Here is a 15,681-nt window from a genome sequence, read left to right as displayed (position 1 = left end):
AATTTTGATGGTCTTCCTTCTAATTCTTGTTTCTTTCCCATAACGATTCTCCACAGTTCTATTAGCTGAGATGATTTTTTTGCACTTGCCAGGCAGGTGCTGTGCTGCTGAGCTATATCCCCAGCCAAAGATAATTTTTAAAATTATAAATTTGTTACTATACCAATGATATCCTTCAATAGCTCTTCACTGACTTTCTACGTAATTTGTACACCTTTATCAGGTATACAGCTTCTTATGACCTTGCCCCCACTTATCTTTGTAACCAAAATGGCTTTTCCCACACAATTAATATCCTTGCAGCTTACCAAACACCTTACATTATTTCATACACATCTAAATATTCCTCTGTTTGCAATACAAAGTCCTGAGCTAGCTAATTTATATTCAACCTTTTGGGAAGTATTACTTATACTTTAATATCTTCCTAATCTATGCTAAGAGTTCCTGTCTTGAGTGTTCCCAATGCAACTTTTAATATATACTGGGATGTTTGCTTTTTTGTCTTCGCTACAGGTCTGAAACTTCCTTTAAGATGGGCTACATTATCTTAGTTTTGTATCTCTGCAAGTTCACATAGTCTGGTACCTTGAAATCTTATTTATCTTCTGCCAAATGAATATAGTAAAAATTTTATTTGAACTTGTGACACTAAAAATTCAAAATCAGTTACAATTTCTTCATTAATGTAAACTTTTGAAAATACTTACAACCCCTCACTGGGCTTAATGCTCCTGAAGACCTTTTTGTCTATAGATTCTGGTAAGAGTATAGCGTACACAATAAATAATGAACATATGCTAGGTTATGTGTTATGCAAAGAAAGTAATCTTAAGTCTTAAAGAAGTGTTGAAGTTTAAAAAAAGAACTCATATCACAAGTTAAAATTTTACTTTGCACAAGAGTGCTAATGAACTATCAAACATATTAAAGACAGCTTTGATTAAAACTTTTTGTTGGGGGGGTACTGGGAATTGAACTCAGGACCTTAGCTTGCCAGGTTGGCGTTGCACCACTGAGCTATATCCCCGGCCCAATTAAAACATTTTCAAAGACATCAGATCTAAGATTTGCTGTGGGATTATTTTTTCCAATAATTTTTCTGAAAAAATTTGGCATGTTTAAATACTTACTGCATCTGAAGTTTTGCTTGGATTATTGCTTGGATTAGAAGAATGTGAATTTGAACTATGAAGAGCACTGTGGTTGTGTGAATTTTCTTGTGGAGAGTAACTGGTCCCTTGAAAAATAAAGAACAAAGTGAATTATAGTTGCATTTCATCTGGCTTTTAATCATACTATGTGATCACTGTAGATATTTAGATCAAGTTTTACCTGAGCATAAAGAATATATATATAATTCATAGTTTAGTATTTATGACCTTATACATGTGGTTTAAAAAAACAATGGAAAATCTGTATCGTTTCTAGACATCTGTAGTTTTTGGGTTTAAGTTTTATTGACAAAAACTGCCATGTACACAGAGAAAAAGGCACAAAAATTCAACTGATACAAAACTAAAAAAAGGGCCGGGGAGATAACTCAGAGGCACAGTGCTTGCCTGGCAAGCTCAAGGTTCTGAGTTTGATTCCAAGTATCATAAAAAAAAAAAAAAAAACCCTAAAAAACAATAAAAAACCTAAAAAAAGAGTCACTATTACCACCAATGTTTCCACATTAAATTTCTTAAATAATTCTCCCAAGTTGCTTTTAAATAGTCATGACAATTTCAAATGAAGTATCATCAAGTTTTCAAAAAGTTAAGATGTTTAAAGAAGAGAATCAACTTCAAGATGGAAAAAAATGGCCTGTCTTCTAACAGTATCAATTCCACCTAAAAATTGCTTAAGAGTAACTCTCTCTCTTTTTTTGGTAGTGGGAATCGAACTCAGGACCTTGCATCTGCCAGGCAGGCGCTTATGCCACTGAGCTATATCCCCGGCCCAAGAGTAACTCTTGAGTGGTCTCAAAAATCTACAACTCAAAGACCATCAGGAATAGGTGTTTCTCAGTTGATTCAGGAAAGGCCAATGGATAAAAATCCAAACCTGCAAGAACTCAAAGAGATTCAACACATCAGTGTTTCAGTTTCACTCTATATACTTAGGGAGGTTTTTAGTAACAACTTAACATAGTGCAACTGGCAGTGCTTTACAAAAAACAAATGGCAGTGCTTTGGGGCTAACCAAAATGAACAACAAAGTGAGACAAATTTTAAATGGCCCAGTAGGCCATGAAATCAGTCAGAATAATAGTGGGTAAGACAGAAATGAGTATTAACTATTTCAATCAACAGGAAAAGCTAAGTGGGTAAAAGGAAAGCTCAGACAGATGATGATGATTATAAGGTCATACATCCAAGCAGAAATAGGAGATCTATGCAAAACTAGAATTCAGAAGAAACGGAGCACCTATATGTGGGTTTAGAAGTCTTGCATTCAAGGGCAAGTGTTCATTATTTTTCAAGTAATAACATTTTCAAGGTAGCAGCTTACAGATTAAGTGAAATTACAGATTAAGAGAAATGGCAATAGTGAAGATTTAACCCTTGAAAAAGATTGTTTTATACAGGAAGTAATAAGCAATCTCAAACAGCCCCCTGAACTACTTATATCCCACACAAAAAAAGGGGATCTACTTAAGTACATACAGTGTTTACTTAAGGGCAATGTATGTGGTACAACAGAGAAATTTCCCAAGCATCTCTTTGCTGGAAAGGTCTAGTGGTTTCTTCATCTACTTATTTTGCTCTGTTCTATCTATATAAAAACCCCTAAAGCCCCCTTTAAAAATACTGTCCACAATAAATCTTTCAGTAAGTAGCTAAAGAACAAACACATAAAACAAGTTTAGTGTGCAGACAAGTTATCACAACAAGCCTGAGACTATCTTCATTAAGGCTTTTTTGCACAGTCAACCCTTGGGTTTTCAGAATTCCCACAACTGGTAAGAATTGCTTATATAACATACCTTATGCTGAACACTTGCTTTTTTAACCAAGAACCTAAACTTCTCATATGTGCTAAACAGTGCACACACCTATAAAATTAGCCAAATCCAATGTAAACACAGCCTTGAGCTTCCCCTGGTAGGTAGCGTTTCTTGAGTTTCCATAATTTGCTGTTGGACGAATAAAGGGCATTCTTTTTGCTTTTGGTACTGGGAACAGAACTCATGACCTTGTGCTTGCCGGGCAGGCCACTGAGCTATATCCCTGACCCTAATGGGCATTCTTTAATCCCAGGCTATCGTGAGAAGACCTTTGAAAGCTTGCACCTGGATTACTCCTCTGTGTCCCATTTTTTCCTCTGCTGAATCTGCTCTATACCTTTTTACTGGAAGTCATGGCCACTACAATGAATAAGACTGGATTCTGTGAGTCTCAAGAGACAATCACTGAACCCAGGAATGGTGTTAGGACCCCTAAACACTCACCAGAACAAAGAAAATTTACTTCACCGTTTTCAGAAAATCTTTTACCTACGCTAAGACTTCCATTTCTCAGACATAACTCAACTGCCCCCCCATAAACCAGTATGGACTACTAGATTATATTATATAGAGTCCACCAAAAAAAGTATACACATTTCAGCAGTTCATCATACTAATAAATGTCTGTAAGCTAATGGCCATCACTTTGAGCACCTTTTGCAACTGTACAAGCCAAAGGTAACTTGTATTAATCTCATGATGTCTCAATAAATTCAGTATTAAAACATTTATATGAGTTTTTCTCTTCCTGATAACATACATTTTTGGGCAGACTCCGTATGTACTACTCAGAGTTGGTATTTCCATGGAAATTCCTATGAAATAATGTCTCATAAAATAGTAATGTGGGAAAGGCCACACTATTAATGGCAAAATGGCAAGTTATTCATTAAAGAAACATTTGGCTAAAAAACAAACAAAACAACATTTGGCTAGATGCCCTACTCTGACATTTATTTACATACATTCTTGGACAAAATGGTCCAGATTAAATCTCTGAAATAAGAGGGACAAATTAAAGATCTGTTAAGACTTGACAGGTACTCTGTGAACAGAAGGTATTTTATAGCAGAAAATGGGAAATATTGGAAGGCATTCCAGCCAGTAACTTCTCACCTATGAAGAAATGATAAATCTTCCACCAGAATGAGAAGATACCAGGGTTTAGGTCTAGCCTGTGGGTTTTCAGAGTGCTGGCCATAACAATCAAAAACTATAAGCACCAAGGAACACTAGCCTAAGAGTTTAAAGAGAAAAATAAATCAGCTATTAAGAAGGGAACTCACTTTCAGAGATAGTAGCTTCTGGATAGGGATTGGATTGCTCCTCCTATGGGAGAAATTAATCTAGACTACTTAATAGAAACCCATAAAAAAGGGAGAGAATTAATATATTTTTAGCAGTAGTCTAAGAATAAACTGACATTTTTAAACTTCAAGTCCAACTAAGACAAGTCTTATCCAAAGTACAGTATGGTAAAGAAGTCTTGAGATTCCATCCAGAAAGATGCTCTTAAAAAACAAACGGACGGCAGACAAACGTCTCAAATAACATCGCAACAATAATCTAAACAAAGTTAATTTTCTTACAATAAAAGCTATCACTTATAGGGCTGGGGATTTAGCTCAGCGGCAAAAGCGCCTGCCTGGCAAGCGCAAGGTCGTGAGTTCGGTTCCCAGTACCGGAGAAAAACCAAAAAACCAAAAATTTAAAAAAAAAAAAGCTATCACTTATAAATAGCAGACGAGGCATTTTGGGGAGTACTTTATTTGAACTTGTTACTCCATGCAACTTTTAAAACTGATGTGACACAGCAAGGCATGGTGGCATATGCCTATAATCCTAGCACTCAGGAGGCTAGGCAGGAGCATTGCTCAGATTGAGGCCAGCCAGCGTTACATAAGCAAGTTCAAGGCCAGCCTGCACTACAGAGAACCTACCTCAGGGAAGGAGAAGAGGAAGGGGAAGAGGAAGGGGAAGGGGAGGTAGGGTAAGAAATCAGAAAGAAAAGAGAAAAAAAAAAAAAGAAAAAGAAAGAAAAGAGTAAGTTAGGAGGTTAGTGTGCTAACTCCTAGACTAGACAATGTTAAGAAGTCAATGAACTACAACCAAACTGACTTTTTTGGACTAAACTGTCAACATTCAAAAAGTTGTATAATCCCCAGTTTTCATCCTAAAACTTCAGAAGCCAGACTGAACAGTGAGCACGATATAACCTACAGTCTGAGAAAGAGATGGTCCTGGGAGAATTCTGAGAAATGGGCCAACAAAGTACAGCAAGACAAACATAACCAAGCAAGAAACCATCATTAATTACAATGTCCACCTGTCTAGAAAAGAGAACTCGAATATTGGGGGGCGGGGGGAAGCAGAAGAGGGATACACAATTCTCTTAACACTAAGCAAGGCTGGGAAATATAAGGAGCTTTTCAAACTTGCAAGTTGTTTTCATCCTCCTTCCCTAGGAAAAAATTTTCCCACATGAACCAACCTACACAACTTCAATTTATATGTACAACATCCTGCAATTGGTGAAAAACAAAAACTGTAGCTAACTAGAGAGTTTCTTGGAGGAGGGGAAAATGGATTAGTAGGGTCAACAATGGGCTTGCTTGTGATAATTAGCTATTGCAGAATGTTAGATCTGAACTCTATTTCATGACAACTGTAGCCCCCATACATAGCTACTCAACACTCGGAACCAGACTCATGAATTGAGATTAGATGTATGTGTAAATTTCACACTGGATCCAAAGAGTACAAAAAGAATGCAAAGTATCACGTTAACATTTTCATATTGATATGATAAAATATTCTTAGATATACTTGATTAATGGCATATATAATTAAAATTTATTTCAGATGTTGGTACTAAAATTTTTACATACATAGCTTGTTCAACTGCACTGCACCAAATAAAGAAGCCCATTTACATTTAATGGAAGGAGCTAGGGATGTTTACTGTGCATAGGACATTCACCAAAGATACTGGATATTAGGGGGTGAGCAGAAGAAGGATACACAATTCTGTAACATCAAGCAAGGCTGGGACATATAAGGAGCTTTTCAAACTTGTAACAAGTTTGAAAAAAAATAGGTCCCCTGCCAAAAAAAAAAAAAAAGGTTCATAATCAGATAAGCCTAGAAGCCAAGTCTGCTTTAAGACATTAGACTGAATTTTGGCATTTTTTTCTAGTACTGGGAATTGAACACAGGGCCTTTGCACTGAGCTATGTTCCCCTCTCAACCTCTCATTTTTTTGGAAAGTGGAACTATTGTTCTCTCTACTCAGAAACAAAATCTTATGGCACCTGTGACCTTATTCAGAACACGACAACTCCCTAACAGATCGTCTTAGTTGTAAGTCTTGGTACTTACTACAAATAGGAACAGATACACGTATACAAGTAATGAAAGGGTCTCACGAATTCCCTCAATTGCTCAGGCAAGACTTGAACTTGCAATTCTTCTGTCTCAACATCCTGAAGTGCCAGGATTACAGGCATTGTACCAGCCACCACACCCAGCTATTACAATGAATTTTCCAGGAATACAACCGCTATGCAAACCATAAGGTTTGGAACTTAAGTTTACAACCTGGAAAAAAACCTCACCATTCACAGTAACGCTATAAAATACCTGTCCCAAAATGCTGTCAAGCAGATCCCTTTGTTAATAAGAGTTAGGATCAAACACTAAAGTGGCAAAGATAAATGACATATAATATTTTCAATTTTACTAGTAAAGCTTGTTCTAAAAACAGTACTGCCACTGGGTATGGCAGCACATGCTCACAATGGCAACACTCGCATTTGGGAGGCTGAGGCAGGAGGACTGCTACAAGTTCAAGACCAGCCTGGGCTATACAGTGAGTCCAAGACCAACCTGAACTACACAGTGAGACCCTGTCTCAGAAAAACAGTAACAGAAAGTGCTGCCATACCTTATGTTAAGTATTTTTAGCACAGTGAAACAAGTTTATGAAAACTACATATAACATTACTTCCTTTGGAATTATCCATGTCTCCCCTACTCTTAACACTTGTAGGATAAATACTGTAAAATATTTTGTATCTGTATGAAAAGGAATGTTGGGGCTGGGGATTTAGCTCAGCGGCAAAAAGCGCCTGCCTGGCAAGCGCAAGGTCGTGAGTTCGGTTCCCGGTACCGGAAAAAAACAAAAAAAAAAAAAAAAAAGAAAAAAAGGAAAAGGAATGTACTAGAACATAAATGAATCCTGAAGATCATATGCTCAGGCCACATACTATGAAATAATCCACTCATGCCACATACTATAATTCCATTTATATGAAACATCCAGAACTGTCAAATCTCTAGAGAAACCAAGTAAATCAGTGACCTGGAGACAAAGAGTAGACGGAGACTGATCACTAAATAGTTTCTTTTTAAAAATGAGGAAAAATGCTGAAAAACTGACTTGGTGATTGCTACATAAATATGAAGATAATAAAAATCAATGTTTTATACACTTTAAGAAGATGAGTTGTATGGTATTCAAACTACACATCAATAAAACTGTTAACAGAAACTGTATTTTGCATATGGCTCTGAATTTCTTTGTTTATACATGGCCCCAAACTCCTAACTTTCCTTAAAATTAAATCCTGTAAGATGCTTTGACTAGAAAATGTTACATGGCTATATAAACTCAGAATTCAATGAATGTGGCATTATCTTGTAATAAAACTTAATTGTACTTTATAGGCTCTGAGAATTACTGAGATAGGGAAACTTTAACCAGAGTAGAACAGGGATGAACCTTGAATTCACTATGCTAAGTGCAAGAAGCCAATTACAAAAGACTACGTAACATATAATCAATTTAGATGAAATACACAGATAAAGAAATACCTATAGAAACAAAATACATCTGTAACTGGGGAGCTGGGAGTGGAAGGGGAAAATGGTAGTGACTAATAGGGGAACTAAGAAAGGAGGAATGGGGCAACAAATGAGTACTTCTTTTGGGAGGTAATAATATACGGTGAATTATACCCCAATTTTTAAAGCTACCATGTTAAAATATTTTTAACATGGGGTAGGTGGGCAAAAGCCCATCCTATCCTGTGTGCGTGTGTGTTTGCAACACATAATAGGGCATGGTGGTGCAAAATATAAAAGCCTTAGGACACACGAAGTAGCTGCCAAGACCCACTGAAAATGTATCACTTCTTACTAATAAAAAATTACTCTAGCTTCTCTTATATGTAACGTAAACTGGAATAAGTGTTTCCCAAAAGTATTAAGAATAAGGTAACAACATATTACAGCAAAGTTCGAAGACATTTTCATTACTGCTTGTATGCCTCAATCAAACACCTTGTGTCTAACTACGTGATCTCAAATGTGAAAACTGTCCAATAGAAAGGACACGGTCCACAATGATTTTGTACACATTAAGTCATAAATGCAAATATTACCACTCAAGATAGTTAATAAAAACCTAAGTTCAGGGACTCCGTAACAGACATCTGCTGGTGATGGTTAGTCTACACAACAATTTCATTACAATATGCTTTGGACATTATGGCTCCACTCTTCCTTCAGACCCCATCTTGCCATTTCCCTCCACGCTCCTTATCCAACCATAGCTCTAGCCAGGTATTAGTTTATGTCTGTTTATCAAGGAAGTGTTTCAAACTTCCAAGTAATTCTTATAACGTGTTATCTGTTCCAAAGATTCAATCATAAAGGCACCCAATTGTCAAACTAAAAGCATATGAAGAACCAAACTGGGAATGTAGCTCAGTGGTAGAGGACTTGCCAGCCATGAACAATGCCCCCGAAAAAGAGGACTGATTTTTAACAAAGCATTAAAGATTAACTCTAGGAACAGATAAATAGTTCCTTAAAAAGAAAATGATAAAACCTGCAACAAGAATGCTTTTTTCCTACATGTGTAAGACGACTTGTCTACTTATGAAGAATGATCTTCATTCATCAGTTTCAGTAACATTATACTCCCCAGGTACGTGCATGTATATGAGACATTACGCAAGAAGTGTTAACAGTCAGAGGGATATTTACGTTCTCTACCATTTTTCCGGTTGCTGGAATATTCAACACATAAGAAAATGTATCAAACAGTGAAAGAATCATACAAAATTTAAAAAACTGTTTCCTAAATTGACTTAAAAAAGCCATCAGTTCAATGACTCAAATGAAAAACAAATAAACCACCGCACAGCTGAGATTGAAAACTGAGAAGAAAGTTTTGTTTGTTTATTTAGTCTTTTTGAGACAGGGTCTCACTACCCCGTTCAGGCTGGCCTTGAACTCAAAAGGATCCTCCTGCCTCACCCTCCCAACTGCTGGGATAAAAGGCATGCACCACCACGCCCGGCTTGTCCTTTTGTTTATTTTCTACTTTTATCCTGTAATTACTTTGTTATAAGGTTTTACTCTTTCAAACAAGAGTACTTTTATATTTTCTTATTAATGTATACACATTTAGGGCCAGGGATATATAGCTGAGTGACAAAAGCGCCTGCCTGGCAAGCGCAAGGTCCTGAGTTTGATTTCCAGTACCAAAAAAAAAAAGGCAAAATATACTTTACACACACACACACGACGTTAACAATAAAAGGTTACACTAAAAAATACTTTGAAAAAGATGACAGTATGACATCATGTTCCTATAGCTGCCCTCTACAGCATTTATCAAAGTAAACTTTTTACAAGAACCAAAAAGGGAAATGTAATCATATGCCCCAAGAGAATAGCCACAACTCAACTGGCACTGGCAAAGGGAAGAGAGAAAATTAAATCTATAATAAGTTACATGGAAAGAACTAAATTCCAATTCCTGTCAAGTCTACATATTTTACAGATTTATGGCAGGCAGAAGAGGTGAGAGAAAGGGGTCACCTGTCCCATTTAAAGTGATCTTTTTTTAGGGGTAGAGGGTAAAAAGCAGAGAACTGCCTGAGTAAGAAGACAGCCTATTTAAATCTCTGTATGGGGGTGGGGGTGGGGAACTAGGGATAAAACCCAAAGGCACACTACTGCTAAGCTGTATCTCAGCCTTTTTTTCTTTTTATAGAGACAGTGTCTTACTAAGTTGTCTAGGCAGGACTTGAACTTGAAATCCTTCTGCCTCCATCTCCCAAAGGGCTGGAATTACAAATTTGTACCACCACATTCCACTCAAAGTACGTACTAACCAAGTATTAAAAGTATGTATTATCTAAGAAGAGTCACTTACATTATTCTTGAAGCAAAATGAAAAACAAACATGGTACACTTACTGGCACTCTCCATTGGCTACACACACTAAAAACACTATTAGCATCTGCTAATTAAACACCCTCTCTTAAAAGAAGTTCATGTATTTCTGTAATGTCCTACTGAAGAATGTGATTAGAAAGAAAAAAATAAAAAACAATCCACACATATGGTTAAACTGTAACACAGCTAAAGCCCAGAATACTACTCATCATTAAAACAAGAATGCATTTCTTTTTGTGTGAAGGGAATGCTGGGGACTGAGGCTGAGCCCCGGCCGTATGAAGCATGCTCTCTACCACATCCACATCCAATCCCAAGTACACTGTTAATACATTATGGGCATGAATAGTTCTCAAATTATGTACGTGAAAAGAGTCAATTTTAAAAAGTTAATACTGTGTGATTCAATTTATAATGTTCTTAAAAGGACAAAATTATAAAGACTGAGAACAGATGAACAGATAGGGAAGGCTAAAGGCTATGGCAGAGCTGTGAAATAAAATTAATACAGGACAGGAGACTTTTGACTGGAAATGGTCACATCAACTTATGTAATGCAACTGCATGGAACCAAATACATATCCTGGGATATATAATCTATTTAAACTAGCAAAAGCTGGAAAGGGTCAGTTTCTTGGCTGGATAAAATACTACGGTTATGTAAGATGCAACCACTGCGGCAAACTAGATAAACATGTTTACTAGACCTCTCCTCATTATTTTCCATAATTGCTGACAAGTCTAAGTTAACTGAGTTTTTGAAGAAAAATGTTAACCAGAGAATGACAACTAAAATTTAAACCTAAGTGTGACTGCTTCTTCTATTCTCCTGCTTGTTAACAAGTACAGGTGGTGTGATTTTTGTTCTGTCACTGCTCACTACACACATTCTTGTTGTGGGTGCTCTTTTGTCATTGCTCCTCACTACTCTTGCTAACACTTGCTTAATCTCTACTAATTAACACTTAATCATTACTACTAATTGGCCCAACTTCTAGGGCTTCTTTCCATCTCTATGACTTCAGTCAGCACCAAAATGTTCTCAAAATATTCATCTTGCCGGGCCAGGGACACAATTCAGTGCCATAGCACCTGTCTGGCAAGTGTAAGGTTCTGAGTTTGATTCTTAGTTTAAAAAAAAAAAAGTCCATCTTGCCTTCTAGCTACAAAATGCACCAGTCAATAAACTTCCCACCAACTGTTTTTTTGGTCTTTGTGAGACAAGGTGCAGTTTAGGCTGGCCCTGGGCCCACTTTGTAGCTCAGGGTGGTCTTGAACTTCCAACAATCCTCCTGCCTCAGCCTCCTAAATGCTGGGATTACATGTTTACACCACCACACCTGGCTTGCACCAGCTGTTCTTACTCCTAAATTTCTTTTTACTTCTGGATTTGATGCCATTTCAGAGGTCTTTACTTTAATGTTTTACAAAAAATGTTAAAGACACTTTACATTAACTAAAGATACTTTACACTGTAAAGTCAGATGTGGTGGTGCACACCTGTAATCCTAGCACTCCTGGAGGCTGAAGCAGGAGGATCACTGAGTTCAAGGCCAGCCTAGGCTACATAAGCCAGTTCAAGGCCAGCCTGCACTACATAGGAGACCCTGCCTCAACAACAACCAAAAAGACATTGTGAAGTCCCCAAATCTAATTGATTAGTACAAAACAGAAGTTAAATTTTAACATTTTAAAAAATAATTATTAGCTAAAAGAAAAAATATATATATACACACACATATATATACACACAAAATAGCTAAGATAACTATACTACTAGTTTCTATTGGTTTACTGAAAGGAACAGTTAATGTGTAATTGTTTGATCAATCTTGCATGCCTGTATCTGGTTATCTGAGCAACCACTTTGAAGATAACATTATGTAATATAACAACCACAGTTAATGTCTCATCACCTTGTTTTGAAATTCTGTGTCATTTTTATTGCTTTTTATGCTGTTTTATGTATGTTTTTAAAAATTTTTTTTAACAAAAAATTTGCTACCAAAATACAGTATTAAAGTCAATACATGACAAACTCCTGTAAGGCAAAATAAATTATTCTAACATTGTACAGTACTTCCAAAGGTAGTTAAAGAAGTGCTATAAACCTTGCTTCACTGTCTGAACAGATAAACTGTTCTACCATGAACACAATCCTAGGGTTTCGGCTTTAAGGCATGCAGCTTGATGTGCAGGATAATTTTACAAAATGCAAATCATCCTATTTTAATAACATACAGTGTCAGAATAAACTGTAGTCTTTACATGTCAGTGTTGCAGAAATCTTTATACTTTGGCTATAGAAGCAATGCCATAGAGCTACACAATATTTATTTATTAAAAAAATACATGTATTCATGTCCATGAACATCAAACTCAAATTTCTATTAAATATATTTTATAGAATGTTACTTAGAGCACCTTGCTGTACAAAAAACGATTAAATAAGTCTATGAAAACTAAGAATATGTCTCAATAGAGAAGCCTGCTTGTCTTTGTCAAGCCAAGTACACTACAGGAAGATAAACTGTAAACATGGATGCCCACCATTTGCTTTGTGAGAACAAAACTGAGAAATGATTACAAAGCTGCTAACAGTTACCCTGAATAGAATGAAGAATCTGTTACACAGGCTTCAGCCCATGTCACTACACTGCACTGTCTAGCCACAGCTCTTAGTCTACTGATCAAATGGAATACAAGCATGGAAAGGTGGAACACTGGCATCACCAATCGTATTCTTAATTGTTAGAGAAAAGGAGAAAATGACAGAGTTTTAAACAGTATTATTAATGATGATCAGAATGCATCATCTCTCCATTCTCATCTTTGGTAAATTTAGTAACTTACTTTCTTTTAAAACTATTTTCACTATCAAGTCCTAGAATTCGAAGTGTTCAGAGCAGAAACCAAATAGTAGAGCTTTTGGTGACAAAAGGTCTAGTAGCAATTAATAAAACGTTACTCCTATAAAGGGAATTCCTATTGATTATTTTAGTTACTAATCTCTATAATTACGATTGCATATTTAATCTTCATTATTATTTCTAGAAAAATCAATTGTTCTTGGTAGACAAATTGCTTTAAGGCTTGCCACAAAATGATCAAGGGAAAATATGTACTTGTTTTTGTTATTTTTTTTTCTCTTTAAAATGAAAAACAAAATTTATATGTATATACAAGGGTAGCTGGAATAGGTGTATTGCTGATGTCTGTGGTTTATTGAAAGGAACAGTTAACGCTTAAATTTTTTTTTTCTTGATCAATTTTGTTTGCTTCTATCTGGTAATCAGTACAACTAATTTGAAAACAATATGCAATATAAGAACCATTGCTGAATTCCTACCATCTTGTATGGTGAAGCTTTGTATTATTTCCATTTTTTTATTACTTGTTACTGTCTCTGATTGATCAATCTTGCATTCTTACCTCTGGTGGACTGAGCAACTTCACTGAGGGTAACAGTATGTAGTGTAGCAACCATTGTTAATTCCTACCATTTTGTTTTTTTTATTGCTTCTGTGGGTATTTTTTGTCTTCATTGTTGTTGTTTTTCTCTTTAAAATACACAGAAATTATTAGCTAAGAAAGGATTTTGTCTAGCCAATAAGCATGGTCATATTTCAGCTTTTAAATCTCACTAAATTGGGGCTGGGGATTTAGCTCAGTGGCAAAAGCACCTGCCTGGCAAGTGCAAGGTCGTGAGTTCGGTTCCTGGTACCGGAGAAACCTCCCCCCCCAAAAAAAGAAACCTCACTAAATTACTTGCTTGAACAGAATCACCAGGTTTGGGTATAAAGCACAAATTAAGGATAGACAAAATTATTAGGTACTTTGTAATGAAAAGAATTAAAGTACTTGAACACAGCAAAGGTGAAAAGAGTAATATACTGTAGTACTATGTATACTGTAGGTCTTTGTGTATACAACCAAGTAAGACATTTCTTTTATTCATTAACCGGAAAAACAGGATGTAAACTTTCTGACCATGATGTAACATTTTGGGTCAACTTCCACATGCTAGAAGTACAATTTTTGAAAACATTGTTTTCTTTATTCCTAAAGCAAATCTTTAAAAGGAGTGAAAAATTTGTTTTACAGTTCAAAATACAGAAAAATTTTTTTTCTTTTTTAGGGGGAGACAGCGTCACTTTATGTAGTTTAGGCTGGCCTCAAACCTGGGATTGCTGAAAAGAATTTTTTTGTTGTTGTTGTTTTTTCTCTGGTACCGGGAACCAAACTTGCGCTTGCCTGCAGGCAGGCGCTTTGCCACTGAGCTAAATCCCCAGCCCCCTGAAAAGAATTTTTAAAAGAGTCCAAGTTAGTTACTAAGCAGAAGACCTAACTAGCAGTCTGGAATCCTTAACCTGTGGCTGTTCTATCTCTGTACTACACCGGTATCGATGTACTAGTCTTTATGTAGTATCTGATACTTGGTTGTAAGACAATCAAATGTAATTATTTAACCTCTTCAAATAAAATATAAAATGAAGTGCCTAAATATTGTCAACGTTAAATTTTGCTATCTCCTGAAAGTATTTCCCTAATGTTCAAATTAAAAAATTATAAACCATGACATTATTTATCCTCAAGAGCCCCTTAACTTGTATACTAAGCCTCTCAACAATATAACTCTATTAACCACTGTCTTATTCTCTATTTTATATCATAGCAAAATTCCAGTCATGAGTTTGTAATTCACTGGCTTTACGTTCTAAACTCTAAAACTCCACTTACTCAATCACTCTTCATTCCCCAGCCCAGATTCTGCTCTCACCAAGGCCAACAATGCTGTGACAGACTCAGACATAAGCGAGCACTCAAGCATTCTCAACAGCTCTTTTTCTTCAGTTGGCTTCCAGGAGACATTCTCTAGTTTCTCGGCCTACTCTGCTGACTCCTTTGCTAGCCTCTTCTCATATCCCTAGTTTCCAAACACAGTCACAACGATTAATCCTTAGCCCTCACTTTTTCTCGGTATACAGTAGGTGTAGAAAAATTTCCTACTTGTCTCTGGTCACACCCACTCATTTACATATTATTGTTAGGGCTACTTTCATTGCTTTAAAATCCATCTATATGTTAATGACTCCAGCCCAAATCTCTGCATTAAACTCTAGACTATTACTCAACTGTCTACTCACTATCTCCACTTGGTTCTCAATCAGAATCTCAGATGTAAGACAATCCCCCAAAAAACCATCCTCAAACTAACCTCATACTTCAAACCTTTTGTTTTGTATTTTTCATTCCAGTAAATGACAATTCCAGCTTACAACAACTTGGCCTAAAGAAAAATCTTGGAGTCACTCTTACATCTCCATCAACTGATTCTTTCAAAATACATCCAGAATCTTCTACTGAGTACTTCCACTTCTATTGTTATTGATAGATCTGACTCCTGTCTGTCCACCCTCCATCTGCCCAGTTCCTGGAAT

General features: G+C 36.3%; 1 protein-coding gene across 6 annotated transcripts in view; it reads right to left on the bottom strand.

Moving 5' to 3' along the window:
- The window catches only part of Wac (WW domain containing adaptor with coiled-coil), a 76,803-nt gene that overhangs the window by 33,932 nt on the left and 27,190 nt on the right, over positions 1 to 15,681 (bottom strand). For all 6 annotated transcript variants that reach the window (XM_005398110.2, XM_013521376.1, XM_013521377.1 and 3 more), the window contains one exon: positions 1,134 to 1,240. In XM_005398110.2, the coding sequence (XP_005398167.1) occupies positions 1,134 to 1,240 (107 nt within the window). The remainder of the gene's footprint in view (positions 1 to 1,133; positions 1,241 to 15,681) is intronic.

The sequence above is a fragment of the Chinchilla lanigera genome, unplaced genomic scaffold (genome assembly GCF_000276665.1).
Source record: "Chinchilla lanigera isolate Chin_1 unplaced genomic scaffold, ChiLan1.0 scaffold00061, whole genome shotgun sequence".
NCBI classification, from domain to species: Eukaryota; Metazoa; Chordata; class Mammalia; order Rodentia; family Chinchillidae; genus Chinchilla; species Chinchilla lanigera.
This window is presented reverse-complemented; position numbering and strand designations above follow the sequence as displayed.